This window comes from Leopardus geoffroyi, chromosome B2, assembly GCF_018350155.1.
Source record: "Leopardus geoffroyi isolate Oge1 chromosome B2, O.geoffroyi_Oge1_pat1.0, whole genome shotgun sequence".
Lineage (NCBI taxonomy): Eukaryota > Metazoa > Chordata > Mammalia > Carnivora > Felidae > Leopardus > Leopardus geoffroyi.
The window spans coordinates 97,027,352-97,047,407 of NC_059332.1; the positions used below are offsets into that span (position 1 = coordinate 97,027,352).

At 40.4% G+C, this 20,056-nt stretch overlaps 1 protein-coding gene across 2 annotated transcripts in view; it reads left to right on the forward strand.

The window, feature by feature from the left end:
- The window catches only part of LOC123608810 (sine oculis binding protein homolog), a 146,625-nt gene that overhangs the window by 39,172 nt on the left and 87,397 nt on the right, over positions 1–20,056 (forward strand). For both annotated transcript variants that reach the window (XM_045499193.1, XM_045499194.1), the window contains exon 4: positions 3,064–3,215. In XM_045499193.1, coding sequence (XP_045355149.1) covers positions 3,064–3,215 — 152 coding nt within the window. The remainder of the gene's footprint in view (positions 1–3,063; positions 3,216–20,056) is intronic.

The window sequence follows — 20,056 nt, forward strand, 5'->3', positions numbered from 1 at the left end:
CAGAAAAGGAGAAATCCAATGGAATTTTTCCAAAGTGTTTGCCTCTATGAAATGGAATTTTATGAGAAGCGGATGGGAATACTGAATTATTTAACAAGACAGATGCTAGCCACCATTCTAAGAGTTTTCCAACTGCCACATAGAAAACAAAAGTGCACAATTTCTTTTGTCTCATCTTCCCATATTGTTACTTTGTAGTATAAATGATTTATAAAAATCATCTCCCTTAACATTCTACTTTTTGTTTATGTGTTAGGTCTAGTGTAAGAAAGTGTCTGTGCCTCCTCTTAGAAAATTGATGAGTGGGGCTGCCTGGCTGGGATGGAGGGAGTGGAAGGAAGCCCCAGAGAGACTGTGAGCTGCCCTTTCCCCAGCCACCTTGTTGCACCCCAGCTCGTGGAGGCCCTTTGCCCACCTTGTTACCGCTTTGTTCTCTACCGTTTTTCATCTCAGTTTTAGTCCATTATAGTGGGCTATTTTATTTTATTCATATCCACTAAAGATCTAGGAGGAAAAATTTTAGGTTTTGTTTCCCAAACCAGACTGTTTAAAGGAAGGAACCTCAAGGGGAAGCTGATGGTTGTTCTAAAACAGGTCCTTGGGAAGTGGGGTCTCCTTTTTGAATTCTGAGGCCGAATAATTTCCCCCATAAAATGCTTTTTTCCTTACAGATTTCACCAGAATCAAACTTACTGCCAATGGATCACTTGGGAGAGTTCTGCTATATCATCTTCTTTTTTAGGACTTTAAGATTTTAAAGCAGCTAATCAAGAAGAATAGAAACTCGCAGTTCAAATTAGTTTAGTAATGACAGATAATTATTTTTAAAATGTACTATTTCTAATCTAATTAAAAAAAATCTCCTTCATACTCTGAGATAAATTGTTCAGTTCAGTTTTTGTGTTTATGGCATTTCATGTCTATAGACATTTCATGTAAAATGTCTATATGTAAACAGATACCATATTAGAAACCATATAAAAAATAAACAAAGCTTTCTTGAATAGAACAAATTGTTAAATGCAGTAATTGTGTGACATTTGAATTCATGTTATGTCTCCATTTAAAGAAAGTTATGTTATCAAAAATGTTTGGCTCATATCAAAGGTCACTTTTACACTGTCTTATTTGATAACTAACAATAGATCACGTTCTGTAATTTGTGGGAAAAAAAGTGGTCATTAAAATGACAATATTTATTCCATTAAGGTAAATAAAATGCTGCGCATAGTTCTGAGTGATGATACTCAGGGGGAAAAGAGCCGTATCACTGCACTACAAATTAGTTTGCTTCTAATTTTGCAGGCTGATGACCACACTGCCTCAAACCAAATCTTTTCCCTGGAAATGGAATGATTGCATGACAGACTCTATGAACCATGAATATGTCAACAACTCATGGACCAGGCCTTGCTTAGCAATTAGTCTTTGGGGGATTTTATTCAGAAATCAGACAACCCTATACCAGAGCTTGTTGGGGATTTTGTGATTACCATTCATGTCGGGAGCATGAGTCTGGGATAGTAAAAAAAAAAAAAAATCCGTAAAGGAAGAAAAAATGTGGCTAATAGTGGCAGTCAGTCATATGTACACACATTGTCAATGGGGAGGACCACAAAACTCAAGATATAGCAAAAGCCCCCCTAGGAGGCAGCAAGAAAATATTTCTTAGACTTCTTTTTTTTCTTATTATTATTTTTAATATTTATTTTTGGGAGAGAGACAGAGCGTGAGCAGGGGAGGGACAGAGAGAGGGAGACACAGACTCCGAAGCAGGCTCCAGGCTCTGAGCTGGCAGCACAGAGCCTGACACAGAGCTCGAACACATGAACCATGAGATCGTGACCTGAGCCAAAGTCGGACGCTCAACCCACTGAGCCACCCAGGCGCCCCCAAAATATTTCTTAGACTTCTAATTAAAGTCTCCTTTTATTCCCCCCAGACAGGCCAGTATTTCTCAGACTTCAGTCATTTGAATATCACCATCACGTTTTTGTTGTAACTCTTATCACCTGCATTATGATTTACTCAATGCATTTTATTAACAGACTCACTTTTTAAAAAGCCTGTCTTTGTTTTGAGTAGTCATATTGGTGATAGCATGGGCTTGTCTTGCTAGTTAAATTTGTTTTCTTTTCTTACAAAGGAAAAGATACACAGTATTTTAATTGTTGAAAATATTTGCATACCACTTACCATCATTCTGAGCATCTCTATGACACGGGTGGCAGGGCCCACAGGAGCTGCAAGGACCACCAGTCTAGCTGAGAATCATCTTTGTGGCTGTGTGACCTCAGGTCTCATAGCTGACACCTCCATTACCATCCCTTCTTCCCAGGACACGAGCTACATCACGTGGAAAGAATTTAAATCAGGCCTGTGCCTCCCTGAGGACACCCATGCAGGAAGGTTTTGTCGTAGGAGACTGCTGAGTAAGCCAGGCTAGTGTCTTTTCATCAGCAGAATCTGGCCACTCACCTCCTTCCTTTTTTGACTAGCCACATCACTTGGGAATCATTATATTGCAAGGGTAAATAACACCCTATATCATGTAACAGTAATAAGGAACATGCCAAGATTGAGCCTGGTTCCTGACTAACAAGGTTCACACTGGGGCCTCACATCTGTAGGTTAGCACTGGCTGTCCCACCTAGTGTGGATCCTGTAGGCTTTCAGCAGTACCTTTGAAGAAACGGGTCATTTTACAAGCTTCATTAGTACTGAGCCTGCTTTAACCAGGTAGAACATGCATTTTTAGCAGGCTAAGACATCCTAGGAACCCTCCTTGCTGTGCATTCATGCTCTGTGCTCTGGATGTTAAGTAAATGATTAAATGGTGTCTTTTGGAAACTTAGGAGCCAACCCCTCCCCCCCCCCCCCAAAAAAAAAGCAAACACTGAGTCCTCCTATCAAGAGCTGGCTATCCTACCTTTGAGGTCAGAGCGTGGTGAGGCGTAGAAGTTAAAATTAGACTTCAAGTAGCTCTGTCAGGTTGAGGGTGTGTCTAAGTTTGAAGGGATGTTTGCTTCTGATATGAACATTTTTCTTATACTTTTATTATAGAAGATGATGTGTCAAATGTACAAATAATGTGTGCCTGGTGCCAGAAAGTGGGAATCAAGCGCTATTCCCTGAGTATGGGAAGTGAGGTGAAAAGCTTCTGCAGCGAGAAGTGCTTTGCGGCCTGCCGACGAGCCTACTTCAAGAGAAATAAGGTAAGAGCACGTAGAGAGAGGCGGCTCTGCAGGCCTCGCCAGCCCACGTGCGCATGTGCCTCTTAGCTTCTAGCTGAAAACACTGTGCACATTTTTCTTTTATTTTTTCTGTTTTGTCTGTTCTCCTTTTCTGCCATACTTAACCTTTTGGAATAAGGAATCAACCCCCTTCCAATGTGTAACCTGTTCTTCAGTTCCTCTGCTTTGATGTTTGAATTCTGAGAGGGTGACTGAGAATCTGATGAGGAGGGACACGGTGATCACAGCTGCCATCCTAAGTGACAGTGTCTCTCCAGCAGTAGAATCTATAGACTAGAGTCCATGAAAGATAAGTGGTAGCGATTCCTTATAAAGGCTGAGAAACTAGCCACAGAAGTGTGGCCAGAAAGCTTTAGTCCACACAGTTTAATATTTGTACCCAATGGTAATATTGCCCTGGCTCTTTCTAAAACCTGATTCGCAAATTGTAATCAAGAAAAACGTCAAGTCTCTCTTGACACCTTATATTCAAGTTGATTGATATTGAGAAAAGTGAAATAATGAATACCTGAACCAGCATTGCTCACACAGCCAAGCATTTCTGAGCAGCGTGGTGGGTGAACACAGGAACAGCCATAGTTACCGGTTTTTGTTTTGTTTTGTTTTGTTTTAAGACATCTTAGATCTGAAAATATCCTTAAAGAATAGTATTAGCCACCATTGATGAGAAGTGGAATGCATGTTTTTACAGTCTCACACACACATACACACACAGCTAGTTTCTTAATCTTTAAAGAACCGCTGTAGCATTTCGCCACCAATTACTGAAGTCAGTTGCTAGTTCTTGATTATTTTTCATTGATCTGTAAAGCTACCTTAATTCATAAAATTGTCCACTTTTTTCTAAGCATTTCCATTTCCATAATACAAGATCACGATCTGTCTTTTCTTGAAGCAAACAATTATTATTTTTTTTAAGTCTGATATTTGCAATCCTGAAATGCTAATCTTGGGTTCACTGCATTGCAAGAAGCACCGTTGCAGCAAATTATCTCCTGCAAATTTGGGTCACATCATTCTGCCAAAAAACATAATGCTGAAAGAATTAGGCTGCGGGATTCAGCGGGGTGGAATTTTAGTAGCAGTCTCTAAGAATTAGGCTCATAATCTTCACTGGAACAGGGAGGCAAGGAAGGAAATTGTTTGGAATTCTTTTGGGACAGTCAACAGTTGAGTTCATTTTCCCTTGGGAGGGGCCAGTGAGACTCCAGAGGAGGGTGGCTAGAGCCTTGCATGAGACACGTTTTGTTTTAATATAGGAGGATTAAAATGATCTCAGACCCTGGGGCTCCTGTTTTGAGCGCTGAGCACTGGGGTAACAATCACAGGAGTGGACCCAGTGCTTTCATCTTCAAAGCCCTACTTACCACAACAAAATACTTTGCACTCCATCCCAGAAGATGGCTAGAGAACAGGATTTTTTGTCTTTCTATGATTCTGAAGGATTATGGGTCTGGATCTTGATGGACCGCCTGTAGCGAGCAAAATCAAGCAAGATGAATTTGTCACAATTCTGGCGATACATGTTATATTTTGCAAAGCTGTTTTGCTTTAGTAAGCCTTTAAAATAGCCCAGAATACCAAATTTGCACATATAATACCATATATAAAAATTTATATTATTAAAAAATAACATGTAATATTACATCGTTATAAAGTTTAAGGTCAAACTGAATTTAAACTTCCATAGCATACTGTTTTAAAAATATGGATAACTGGGAGCCGAGATAAGAATTAGTATTTGGAATACTTACAGCAGGTGAAATCAGCAGGGGGAGGGGGACCATTACCTTTCACTTCCTGCAGGGAGTTATTGGGGTAGGTCTTTGAACATTCTGCAAAAGCTGGGAGTCACAGTGGCTTGAAGTTTAGCCAGTGACTTTGACAGCTGATCCCAGCAGCCCATTAGTGTATATACAATACCTGTCTTCTCTGTGATCTTCGTGCTTATTTATATATTCCAAAGCTCTGCCACCCTATACCTTCTCATTTTTCAAATAGGGGAATAGACTGGTCACATTGCTTGCTGGATTCCTTTTTTTTTTTTTTTTTTTTTTTAATTTTAAGAGTGTTATCTCTGCAACAATATCCTATTGTATTACAATAAACATGTACAGCTGCTGCATTTCTGTTAACTGATAGGATTTTGTGGTCATTTCATTTAGGGCTTGGGTTTCCTAATGGATTGTATTCGATACCAGTCTCCATCCTGCCATTTCTAAGAACTGCTGTAATAAGCCCCAGGGTGTTCCTCACTGAAGAAAATAGCAAATAGCTACTTCTTTTCTTGTGTCATTTAACAGAGTCTTTAGTCCTCATTATTAAAATTGTGGACTTTCTTAATCTTAGAAAAATGGCAAAATTCTTCCCATTCTGACATAGAAGATTTTCTGGCTGAATTCTACACTAAATTTTAAATATTCAGAAGTGGATGGAAAGCAGTGTGAATAATATGTGTGTAGAAGAGAAATTTGCCTTAGATATAATGTAGGTTTAAAAAAACATGTAAAGTTAACTATGCTGTAAATTATGCTTTATAATGACATCCCGCTTCTTGGTGGATAGCATGCTGGGATCTAAAAATGGCCTCTAAGTTGAACCCAAATTGCATGCATAACTTTACAAAGAAAAATCCTAGTAGAAAAGGTAGCTAATTAGGAGCAGTATTCAGCTGACCTCTGTTTTGTGTCTGAGCAGCACCTGCATTTGTGAATGTAAATTGGACAGCTGTGCCTGTGGCTCCCCTGCTCTCCTCTTCACAAATGCTTGGGTATGGAGGCAGGAATTGATTCGCTGCTAAAAACAAGCACAAAAATAGCCCAACTCTCAAAATGAAGGCCCACTGAAAATTGGCTCTTTAAATTTCATTTGCTCCTCCACCCTTCCTTTCTCTTTGGGTCTCTACGTCTTTTTGATGGAGTAGGTTAAGAATGTCACATCTGTCTCTCACAAAACTCTGGCCCTAGAAAGGAAGGTGGGGTAGACTGAAGCCAAGTTAACCCTTTATGGCATGTAGTTTATATTTTCAAACCGAACTTAAAATTTTATTTGAAGAGTTGTTTGGATTGTCACACTTATATAGGCTTTCTTTGAAATGTTTCTGTTTAAGAGGGGATTGTGAGTCACAGCTGTGTTCATTTAAGGAGCCTAACTACTAGCTTATACATTCCAGGGTGTTGGCTCTAAGAAGTGATAGTGTTAATCCATAATTATGTTTTGTAGAATCCTTATCCCCAACAGTCTCAATTGCTGGCTCAAAAGGTTTTGAAACAGTGGGTAAGAAAAATACCTTTGTAGTCTATGGGCATTGGCTGAACAATGGTATGTCAATCTCATTACTTGATGCACTAGAGACTTTTCAGGGAACTAAGAGCTTGCTCTTTTCCCAGCCCCTTTTTGAGGCCACGAGTAGAGAAGGACTTGAGAACATTTCTAGCCTAGTGATTCTCCCAGGAGTTAGAAAGTTGCAGAGGTGTCTTAGTAGTTTTGCAAGGGATGCTGAAGGGTTTTGTCTAGCAAATACCAGTTTTACTTTGCACAATAACGGACATTTAAAAATATTCTTTCCTAAGGGAGTAATGCCTTATAATCATGATCGCTTTAAAAACGAGAATAACAAACAAGACCACAAATATAGTCATTTTCAAATAGCCCATGTTTGGTCTTTTTCCTTCTGCTTGGGAAATATCTTACTGTCTAAACTAATGTCCATTAGGAGATAAATCAAGCAGGAGATAAAAACTCAAGACAAATGGCCAATGCAGGCAGTGTGAATGATTATTTTCTTTCTTTGTTAAGATCCGAAATTGATAGTGTTCTTTATGGATTCCTGACATTGATACTTTAGTAACAGGCACAATTTGCTAAAAACACCAAAGTTTTGCCTCTTTGTTCTAGTTTTTCCATAATTTGAAACAAGAATAGATGGAAATACTTCTTCAATATCATAACGTTGCTATTCCCCAACAGACCTCAGTGGGAAGAAAGCTGTGTAGATAAGAGATAATAAGGATGCATTAAAAGTAAAAAGATTATATAGACAGAAACAACATTTTGCAAATGATGTCATTAAATTGCTAACAATCATGATAATAATAAACATTTAATGAGGGGAATATTGCATAATAAAGCATTTACTTCACTTTCAAATGATTTCCCTGAATTCACAGCAATCTCTTCTTAGAAGAGATCTCTTTTGGAAAACCCATCACTAATTAGCATGTACCATCATATTATTTGAAGTTACATTTTATTTAGACTACAATAGTCCCCCTACCCCCAGGAGGAATACCTTCCCAGACCCCCAGTGGATGATTGAAACCATGGATAGTACCAAACCCTATATATACTATGGTTTTACCTATACATACATACCTGTGGTAAAGTTTAATTTATAAATTAGACACAGTAAGAGATTAACAGTAATAACTAGTAATGAAATAGAACAGTTATAACAACATATTGTAATAAAACTTTTGTGAATGTGGATTCACTCTCAAAATATCTCTACTGTACTGACCTTTCTTCTGGTGATGCTGTGAGACGTAGGCATTGTCATGTAGCATTAGGGTCCTACTGGTCTTCTGATGATAAATCAGGAAGATCATCTGCTTCCAGACCACAGTGTGCTATGAATAACTGAAACTATGGAAAGTGAACCATAGATAAGGGAGACTGCTGTATTGGTATTTTTATTAAACATAAAGATATCTTGGAAAAGATTCTGTTTCAGACTTAATTATTGAACCTACTAGTGCAGAAGAAATGTGGAACAGTTGCTCTGATCATCTACTGATTAACCTGTCTCCTTTGTTCCCTTTAAGCACCGGTAGGATTTAATTTGCAAAATGGCTATCATTCATGAGGGTTTGGGGAAGGACATTAAGAAATTATTTGTAATTAATGTTCTCTGACTGCCTGAAGCTCAGGCCACAGACGTGCTTTTGTCAGGTGCTTGCGAATATTCTTGATCGACAAGTAAATGTGCCAAAGGAGGACCAGGGTTTTTTCTTACAGATTCACCTTGTTTTTAGGGGAGCCAGTGAACCTTTGGAATGATTGCTTTGGTTCTGCCGTGTCTGCTGGAACTGTGCCACAGTCCTGTTGTCCGCTGCCTGCATGTAGAGTGGCCGCCTACCGCATGTAGAGTAGGACTTTGGTCTGCAGGCCAGTGGCTGAGTTCCCCTTTCGGTCATGGCAAACAGGGGTGTACCTCAGAAAGCTCTAGGCAAAGAACAACAAACCCAACTGTTTTCTTGTTCTCTGGTATTTTGAAATATGGAATGGAATATTGATGAGCTGCTATAAGTGAGAACCTGTGAAAAGGGCATAACAGAGGAGGGGGAAGGTGTTGGCCCTTTGGGGTTCCAGCAGGAGAATTCTGGCCAGCCAAGTTAGACGTAGGTCAAAGTACAGTGAAGCCTGGGCTCTTAGAAGAAAGCCAGAAACGGGTCCAGGGCAGAGCTTCTGCAGGCTGGGTGGGACACAGTGCCCTAGGAAGCCATCAGAAGCCTTGGGGGAGAGGCGTGTGATCTTCATGTTTATCAGAACACTTGAACACCCCTTGAGAAATGCTGGTTTAAGGGATACCTGGAACACAAACAGAATGGGGCAAGTGAATTTCTACTGAAAGGAATAGCACTCTGTTCTAGTTTTTAATGGGCTACATTTTGGAGGTTGTGGGGAAAACAGAGGAATAGTTCTGATCTATTATCCAGAATGGATGTCAACTTCTGAATAACATTAGATATTGTAGACTAAATATGAAGAGATGATTAAAACTCCAAATAGCTTCAAGCCCCAATCTTTGTTCAACATTTGGTTTCAATGAACAGAAGGAAGAAGGGGGGGGGGCGTTATAGATCTGAATCTGATCACCCAGGGATCAATACATAGGGCTATTGACATACTTGAATGTTGATTTTCAGACACAGTCAGTGTCTCGCCAACCTTCTAGTGATAGCTAAAGCTATACACTTAAATCAAGTTTTTCTCATCTGAACCACCGGTAATTATCCAATCCATCTCAAAGGCACACTCTCTTTTAACATTAACCACAGTGTCAGATTGCATCAGCTACATTGTGTTCTGGTGACTGCGGCTGCAGAGTGATGAATGCGTGTGCTTTGAGTTCATAGTCCGGCTGTCTGGTTGGACAGTGGGCAGTTCAGGAAACAAATGATCGGGAAGAGTTCTAGTTATTTGGGACATGCTTTCTCCTTATCGATCCAGTCACTTGTATTGCCAACTTTCTCACCTTGCTGCTAGCTGTGTTCAGGTTTATCAGAGAACAGGCATTTAAAGAATTATCTAATGGGTCATTTTGATATGCTTCTCCCATTGTAAGCTACATCCAGCACTCTTTGTGCCAGATTTTAAAAGGAAGGTGTCATGAGACCTTATTAATAAAGACCACAGGAGGGAGAAATTTCTAAGAGTTCTTAGTGCACTATCCAGAGAAACCAAGAAAGAATGATTATGCATATCCTAGGATTGTAGTTATGCTGTTAATTCAGATGCTTTGTTAAAAATGTTAACTATCCATTGGGGCACCTGGGTGGCTCAGTCAGTTGTGTACAACTCTTGATCTCAGTCTTGATCAGAGTCATGAGTTTGGGCCCCACGTTGGACTCCACACTAGGTGAAAAGCCTACTTAAAAAAAAAACCAAAAAACCGTGGGGCGCCTGGGTGGCTCGGTCAGTCGAGCGTCTGACTTTGGCTCAGGTCATGATCTTGCAGTTTGTGAGTTTGAGCCCTGCGTCGGGCTCTGTGCTGACAGCTCAGAGCCTGGAGTCTGCTTCGGATTCTGTGTCTCCCTCTCCCTGCCCCTTCGCCGCTCATGCTCTGTCTCTCTCTGTCTCTCAAAAATGAATAAACGTTAAAAAAAAAATGTTAAGGTAGTACCTTGAATTCAGGATTTTTCTCATACGCTTTTGCAAAGTCCGGTCACAAAACCTAGTACACTCAAGACAGCCATATGCAGGAGATGCAGGCTGTTGTTATTTTTATTTCTCTCCCGTCTTGGTACCTCTGGATAGCTTCTGTACGCATAAGCATAAGTGTGAACTGGGCAAGCCATGTGTAATTATCTGTTCCTTGAGCTCTTTGTTCATTCTATCACAGATTAGAATGGAATAAAGAAAAGCTTGTTGTAGATGGCCGGTTAATTTCTGCCCCAGCAGTTCAGGCAGAGAATTGGAAATTCCCTACGTTACAATCCACTCTTAGGGTGGCCATGCACACAGCAGAATCTAATGTCTACTGACAGACTGCCTTCGGAGGTTACAAACGTCAATCTATTGCATTCTCCGTAAATGCAGGCCATGGGCCAGCGCTGGGCACTACTACAAGCACAAGAAGGCAGATCAATGGTTTAATGAATCCATAAAAGATGCTTGAACTCTGCTGCAATTTACTGAACACTCTGGTTAAATGAAACTCCTGTAGTCTTTAACAAAGAAAGAGATAATCAATGGCTGGGGATGGAAGCCAATGTCCAGTAATCACAACCTCCCAGAATTTGTGCTGTTGTTTCATTGCTACCAGAGGGTTAGCCAGATCCAGGCTCTAAGGCTTACTGCTTATATATTAATATTTTCCTTAATGTTTGAGCTGCATTTAACTCAGATGATATAATTGTAGAGTGCTTCTTCTGTAAGGACTATTTTTTTTTAATGTTTATTTATTTTTGAGAGAGAGGGAGAGAGAGACAGAGTGTGACCAAGGGAGGGAGGGCAGAGAGAGGAAGACACAAAATCCGAAGCAGGCTCCAGGCTCCGAGCTGTCAGCAGAGAGCCCGATGCGGGGCTCAAACTCACAAACCATGAGATCATGACCTGAGCTGAAGTCGGACGCTTAACTGGCTGAGCCACTCAGGCACCCCTGTAAGGACTATTTTTAAAACCTATGGAATATTATTTAAATGACATTTTTTTAAGTAATAAGATTAAGCTCCAGAATTATATTATTCTAACATGTAGTGTCTTTGTAAGGTATCCCCATGATGAAAAGTAAATAGGGGAATAAAATCCATTCATGATTAAGTCCTCAGAATGTCAAATTACATAGCGTTGGAGAGCCCTGATTAATCCTTCCATGGTAAAATATTCCTCATTAGTTTGCTATGGCTAAGGGTTAACCACTCCTATTATAAATTCAGACATTAATGTATTTTCTGCTTAATTCATCTTCTAATAGAAGAAAATATAGTTAGTAGATAGGAATTTTTTACTTCGAAATGTGCCTTGGAAACATTACACTGATTTATGAGAGGGCTTTGGAGGCATGTAGGAGAACTCCTTCATAAATATGTTCAAATGAATTTAAAAGTATTTAACTACGTTTGATTGTAGAAAAACAACTGCTTTGACTTTGAAATGATTATTTTTTTTCCCACAGAGATAGTAGAATTTATGACATAAATCAAAGATTTGCATCTGCTTTTTGTCATACAAATTTAAGCTTTCTTATTGTTTTACTTTCTTGATTAGCTAATTAGCATTATGAGAACTGGATACTACCCCACTAAGTGTATTTTGGGGATTCCGCGGGTAATAGGAATTTTGAGGTGTGACCATTGCCAGCCAGCTTCACAGGCCATTTGCCAAACATTCTAGGATCAAGTGGTGATTTCTACATGGATCCAAATAAGTGATATATTATCTTATAATCTGTTTTGATAGAATAAATTAATATTATCTTAAATAGGATGAGCAGTTCTAAGACTGCACGTCTAATTCTTTGTTATAAGACCAATCTTTGAAGGCCCTGATACTTTCTGTGATCATCTGTAGGATTAAATTTTTTATAAGTTGGAGAAATTTAAATTGTTGCTGTCAAAGGACTTAAGGACACAGAGACCCAGGGGTAGGTAAGATAAAGCTGGGCAAATAGACATTTGTGACAACACAGAAGGGCCTAGAGGGTATTATGCCGAGTGAAACAAGTCAGACAGAGAAAGACAAATACCATATGATTTCATTTATCTGTGGAATCTAAAAAACAAATGAATAAACAAACAAAAAGTGGAATCAGGCCTATACATGCAGAGAACAAACTGATGGTTTCCAGAGGGGAGAGGGGTTGAGGGATGGGCAAAATGGGTGAAGGGGAGTGGGAGATACAGTCTTCCAGTTACGGATTGGATAAGAGGTACAGCATAGGGAATATAGTCAATGGTATTGTAATAGTGTTGTATGGTGAGAGATGGTAGCTACACTCGTGGTGAGCAGAGCATAAAGGTGTAAACTTGTGGAATCCCTGTGTTGTACGTCCAATAAAGGTATAGATATAGACTTGTAGAATTGCTACCCAAGCTAACATTGTGTGTCAACTATACTTAAAAGAAATACTCAAACCTAACATTGTGTGTCAACTATACTTAGAAAAAAATACAGAGAACAAACTGGTGATGGATGGGGGGGGGGGGGGGCGGGTAGGGATAGGCAAAATAGGTGAAGGGGATTAAGAAGTACAAACTTCCAGTTATACAATGAAGTCACAGGGATGTAAATTATAGCATAGAGAATATATCAATAATATTGTAATAACTTTGTATGGTGACAGGTGGTAACTAGACTTATGGTGATCATTGCATAATGTATATAAATGTTGAATCTCTATGTTGGACACCTGAAATATAATATTGTGTGTCAAGTATATTTTAATTTAAAAAAAGAAAAAAGAAAAAAGGTAGGGGGGAAGGTGGGCAAATACTTAAAGACAAGAGGGATTTACCTAGCAGGAGACAAGTGCCTCTGTGTTGCTTTTTTTGTTTGCTTTTAGCCAATATTAAAAAAATTTGTTATTTATTCATCCACTTATTTTATTTTAATTTATTTTAATTTTATTTTAATTTTTTAAAATTTATTTCTGAGACAGAGAGGGACAGAGCATGAGCGGGGGAGGGGCAGAGAGAGAGGGAGACACAGAATCAGAAGCAGACTCCGGGCTCTGGGCTGTCAGCACAGAGCCCAACGTGGGTCTCAAGCTCACAAACTGTGAGATCATGACCTGAGCCGAAGTTGGCCGCTCAACCGACTGAGCCACCCAGGCACCCCAATCCATCCACTTATTAAAAAAAAAAAAAAAGATGTACTGAGTCTCTATAATGTGCTAGGCACTCTTTTGGGTTTGGTGGATACATTATTAAACAAGAGAAAAGTCCTTGCCTTAAAGGAACTTACATTCTGTTCTCTAAGGGAGATAGATAATATACCAGTTAAGAATATGTATGTCTGTAACAGAATTTCAGGTGGCGAGTGACAAATGCTATGAAGAAAAAGCAGGGTGAGGAGATGGATAGTGACGGGGTGCTGTTTTACATCTAGTGGTTACAGAAGACATCCTTGAGGAGGTGATGTGTGGGTAGGGACAGAATGGAGTGATAGGGCTGTCACGAGAAGAGCTTGACGCAGATAGTTTTGGAGAGGAGGGGGAGCAAGTGAAAGGAAGGGAACAGGCTTGGTGTTTTTGAACAGCAGCAAGAAGGCCATATTGTCTAGAGTTGAACGGTCAAGGTGGTTAGGGGCCAGATCATGTAGGGCGCAGAGGTACTAGTTTGGATTTTATTCTAAGTTTGATAGCAGCTGTTGGAAGGTGTTGAGCAGGATGTGTGACATGATCTAATCTTCACTGTTGATTGGATCTCTGTTAAGGAAGTAATACATTTAAGATTCTGGATGTAGAGAGGATTTGGAGAGTAGGAAAGCAATAGCATTCCCATGAAGCTGGGTGTGTCTGGCAACAGAAAACTAGAAGTGTCATATTCACTGAATTATTCACTAGGAGTTATGAAACATTTCCCAGTAGCAAAAAGTGTGTTGAACCAGTTTAGGGCTTTCTTTCTTTCTTTTTTTCTGTCTTTCTTTCTTTTTTTTTTTTTTTTGAAAGTGTAGGAAGAAATGAATCAAGGATGGATATTGTTGGTTAAATGTTCTGACACAGAGACTTTTTTTCTATAGAGTAGAAACCAAGGCTTGGTCTGGGAGACAGACCTATGGCATCCACAGGTATCCACACCCTCATTAGAAGTAGTGTGAGGAAGGGGGGCCTGGGTGGTTCAGTTGGTCAAGCGTCTGACTCTCGGTTTCGGCTCAGGTCATGATCATGGCTTCATAGGTTCGAGCCCCTAGCACAGAGTCTGCTTGGGATTCTCTCTCTCCCTCTCTTGCTGCCCCTCCCCCATGCGTGCTGGCTCTGTCTCTCTCAAAATAAATAAACTTAAAAAAAAAAAGTAGTAGTGTGAAGGAAAGGCGATGGTAACTTTGAAGGGACCATCTTTGGGTAAAGGAAGTGTTTTGAAGTGTTTTATTCTAAGAGTAGACCTAATTTGGTGATACTTATAGGATGTACCAGGATTTTTAATGCAAGTAACAGAAGACCCAGCTCAAACTGGTTGAGATAATAAAAGACATCTTTTATCTGGTGGAATTCAAATCAGATGCCTCAGATAGGTTGATCCTGTAGCGCAGGATCATTCATTTCTTTCTGTCTTTGTACTTTTGTATATGGAGTGTTGGCTATCCTCCGAGGCAAGCTCCCCAGAGGTCATGGAATGGCTGCCAGCAGCAATCCGGCCTATATTGTTTCCTTTTTCATATCCAGTCGAAGACAGAGTGCCTGTGTCCTAGCATTCACTCCAAGCAAGAATCTTGAAATTCACACTCGTTGTTTATGCTTAGGTCACAGGCGCATGCCTGGACTGAGACTATGACCAGAGCAATGGATATTCTGGATTATCTTGAGCCAGTCAGGGCTTTTCTCTGATGTTAGAGTTAGTCTCATTTTCCTCTAAAGCCCATGGGAGGCTGCATGGAGAAGGGTAGCTACCAGAATGAAAATCTGGAAGCTGTTAAAAGAGGGAATGGGTCAGAATGATGGGTGATGGTAGGTGCCAGCAGATGTCCACAAGAGAGAAGGAGAAATGATCTCATGAAGTTATGTCATGAGGTTACATTCTGTACGCAATGAATAGGTCATGCCCATCTACTCTTATCATGTGGAAGAAGCTATCCGAAATCCAACTATGGATTGAGAGATAAAAATGCAGTTAACATTCATCATAGGACACTTAGATGAACTACTTCTAATCTAGGACCAGCTGCTGGGAAAACCTGATTATTAGGATGTTGGCTTTAGTACTAGGACCAAAGTGCTGACTTTTTCTATTCTTTTTGGACTCCAAAGAATGTGTGATTACATAGAACTAAGAGAAAGGGATTGTGGTTATCTGTTAAGATAAGCTTATTTATGAAGAGGAACAATGGTGTAGTTAGAGCAGCAGAGAGCCCAGTAAGTAGTTTCATCAGTGTGAGTTACCTGGGAGATGCTGGCCAAGGACCATACCAGATATGGGAAGGCAGATATCTGAGACTGCATGAGGCCGCTGTTACTTATAAGGAGTTAGCCTGCCCACCCATATATTTAAGCTTTCTCTGTGGCTGAAAACTGTGCCTGGCAAACAGAAGGGAGTGGGGAGTACTCAAACAAACTGTGACTTAGTCTGAGGTTGAATCTGTCAAAGTCAGGTAGCTGAGGATGAGAGAGCTTGAAGGCTACAACTTTCAAGTTACTAATTTGTCTCTTTATTAAATATTTCTTGAGCAGCTACTATGTGGCAGGCACTGTGCTAGTCATTGGAGTTCTAATAGGTGACAACAAGAACCTGGTTCCTGCCCTCATGAAGCTTACGGCTCAGAGGAAGGCAGACATTGATTTACATAATAACACAAATGTGAAATTTCCGTTGTGGCAAATGCTGTGATAGTGTTGGCATAGTGCTGTGAGAGCCTCTAAAGGGGAGATTTGATTAGTCAGGAGATTTGGAAGCTTCCCTGAGGAGGTAGTGCTTGAATTGAAATCTGAAAGATGCTGAGATATGAAGGAGGGGAAACAGGGAGGGAAGAGCTTATTGGGATGAGGGCACAGCAGCATGAGTTTGAATCCTGGCCCTGATTTGCTTTTGCTACTTTGCTAACTTCAAATCCTTTTGATGGAATGGAACTTTACCTATAAACAAGAAAACGAACAAACAAATATTCCCTGTATCAATAATGCCATTTATCATTTGTTTGTATATTCATTCATTCATTCATTCATTCATTCATTCTACCAACCCTTGGGGATTTGTTGCTTGCTTACTGACTTCTGCCTTCCCTGACTTTTCACTCCGCTTCATGGACTGTAGAGCTAGCACAGTATTCCTAATTTATTTCAGGGAGTATACTGACAGCTTTTAACTCCCGAAGGTAGAAGCATTTTGTAAATGAATAGACAATAATAAAAATAATAACTGTAAGACCCTAAGTGTTTTTATTATCAGATGTATAAGAAAAGCAACAATAACAACAGAGAAAAGATGGGGTGAAAATACTCTGATTTGAGAGAGGAAAATGATTAGTATCTGACAAATATCATCGGATGATTGACAATAAAGGGGTAAGTCATTTTTTTGATGGAAAGAACCACAGAAAGGGAACATCCTTCCCCTCATCTCCCTTTAGGTGTGGGAAGAGATGTGGTTTTATTATATAGAGAGAGAACTATAGAGCTATGTTAACATTCATGCAAGGGTAGACAGGAAGTTTGGGTGATACATCTCAGGACAGGAGAATGCTTATTGACACTCAGGTCCCCAGACTAGACAACTGTGATAAAATGGAAACAGAACAGCATGTCTGCTGGCACAATGACAGAGGGCAGTTCTCACGGCACAATGGCGTGGCAGGAAAGGAAAGAATTCTCCTCCCTTTCTTTGTATTCTTTGTTTCAGCCTTGTATCTCATTTAATGCCTAGGATCATGATGACAACTCTGTAGAAATGTGGTGATAAATAAATAGGCAGGTAAGTAGTTCAGATTTTATTTTCCTGGGTCTTAACTGGGTGATGGGGACATGGTATTTGAAACGAAAGGTGTCAGCATCACTCTTCAGGATGCCAAATAGAGGAGGTGACCCTTCCCGAGGCTAACCATACCTGCACCCGCCTCAGATGACTGTGAATGAGAACCACGACTCAGTTCAGCTGGAGTCAATGGCCCCCTCTCCAGTTCCAGTAACTTCTAAAAAACCACATTTAGTGACAGTCGTTTCCAAAAGAGGCTGATTTTAAAACTGTGATGAAAATGGCTAACAGCAGGCTGAAGGTTAAAGTAAAAAACTTAAAAACCATAAAATCTGCCTGGAGGCTATTTAAGCAAACTGTTTTAGAGGCACAGATGGTTCATATACCTCTGAGCCAAAAACAAAAAAGTAAAAAGGGGACAGTAAAGCTGGCGTGATTAAGCAGACAAGTATGAAAGTTTTATTAGTACTAAAAAGGCATCCTTTAGAAAAGTGAAAAATCTGTCTCTGGCAACTCGGAAGACATGTTAAAGACCAGTGGGGAATGGAGAGGACACACAGATGACATCTCAGAAAGCAACCAAAGACAGTGAAAACACATAGCGTGCTTATGTCCACTGGCTATCAGGGGCTGTGCTCTATGGAGATTAGAAAGCAGTGTAAGACAGAGACGGGGGGTGTGGAGGGTTGGGTGTGGCTTCCCTGCCCTGTGTTTTTGAGGTTCAGCAGCTTTTATGGGGATTAGGTGCAACTTAAATGGTGACTTGACTTTCTAAAGAAAATGAGCTGAAGCAAATCTGAAAGGCTTAAGCGCCATAAATCAGAAGGCCCAAAACATGTGAAGGAAGTAAAGTATGGTGTTGCCACCAGTACTATTAAAAATGCTAAGCATCCCCGAAACTGGGGAATCATTCTGGTACGAAGGCCTCCAGCCTTTTCTAAGGGTGTGCCACCCCCTCCTCCCCACAGTACTTCTGATGCAGTCCTTCAAGGATGTTCCTGTACACGTGCAAGGACACACACATGCACTTACATAGAAAGCCTCAGGATTTAATTTTTTAATTTTATTATTTTTTTCATGTTTATTTTTGAGAGAGCACGAGTGGGGGAGGGGCAGAGAGAGGGGGGGGACAGAGGATCCAAAGTGGGCTCTGTGCTGACAGTGGCGAACCTGCTGTGGGGTGGACCAAGAAATCATAACCTGAGCTGCAGTCCGACGCTCAACCGACTGAGCCACTCAGATGCCCCCAAAGTCTCGGGATTTTTTTTTTTATGTTTTTTTATTATATGAAATTTATTGTCAAATTGGTTTCCATACAACACCCAGTGCTCATCCCAAAAGGTGCCCTCCTCAATACCCATCACCCACCCTCTCCTCCCTCCCACCCCCCATCAACCCTCAGTTTGTTCTCAGTAGTCTCGGGATTTTAGATTGGTGGGCCGCCATTATCATAATTTGGAGAGAAGTCAGGCTCCAGAAAATAACACAACAGTGCAAAGTTTACAGGGTCCCCATTTGAGAAGCTTCCTCTAAGAAAAAAGCAAAACAAAACAAAACAGTACTTGTGCCTTGAGTTAGCATTCAATATAAGCCTTAAAAACATGACCAAATATAGCCTTGCAAAAAGTAAGGTAAGTTGTTTGGATTTTCAGAAATCCAAGTAATTCACTTAGAGTTTGGCTGACTCCCTCCAAAGAGACCCTCGAGGAAAATAAATAACTGAAGGCAAGGAATAAAGCCTTGCCTTGGATTAAGAACCTGGGTAAGGAGTGGATGATATTCCTCAGGGTACACATAAATTAATAGCATCCTGTCCCAGGGGTTTATATTAGGAGTAGTGTCACTTAATATACTGATTGCTTGTTTGGAAGTAGATGACAGGAAGGAGAGGAAGTTTGCTACTTTTTCTAAGTTGCTTTCATTTGAAAAACCACAGGGGATTACCTCCTCCCACCTGTCCCCTTTACCACCCCCCCAAAAAAAACCAAACCCTGCTCTACAAATATATGAATATAATGAGGTAACCTGACATCAGATGCAATTCCATTCACTGAGCTGTCAGCTAGCACAGGGGACAAAAAGTTTCAATCCTCATACTCCCTGATACAGGCTTCCTCTCAGCATCCCCAGAGAGGGGGACTTGGTCTGGTGTGAAGGGGGTCTCCATTGTGTTCCTTGCCTAGACTGAAAAAAATAGCGTTTTTAGACGTTTGCGTTACAGATAGTTTTTTAAATGGACAAAGGCATGTCAAACAGTAAGCTTTGTCCCATCTTCACAGGAAATGTGTAGTTCATCCTTCTTTAACCTGATTTTTATAAAAGGCTAATGCTGAACTTTGAAAGAGTTGACATAGAGGATTAAATATATTTTCATTAGACTCCAGGCTATACAAATATGGGATACAAGAGCCTGAAAAGGTATACTGATGGGGACAGAAGAACCAATAATAAAACCAAAGAATTGGTCAAGATAAATATAATGAAAGTGTACCTTGCCTCTTAACACTCAGGGGTAACCTTTGCAGTTGGCCACCACGGAGAAAGGCTGGGTCAAACTCCATGGCAGATGGTTTAATACATAGTGCATATATTAATCCGCAGAGGCAGCCTGGAAATGCAAGCAGGTTGTTAATGATCGTGGATAGCAGTTGCGAGCAGCTCCTGCTCTTGCAGTAAGGAATTCAGATGTCATGCTTCAGGGTTCAAGTTGATGAGTTTCTGGGTTGGGAAAACATTTCCCCCTTTGTATCGCACCACACAGCTGATGAGGCACGCTCCAGGGAAAGGGTGATGCAGACTATATCAGGTAAAGGCAAGAGAGAGAAGGTAGACTCGCATCCCAGGTCCGTGATTTAGTTTGACGACTTCCTATTTCTGGTTCAAGTGGCACCACTGAGAGTACAGAGAGTACATCGTAGTGTGAGGACTTTGTGAATCAAATGTGAAGGCAGCAGACCC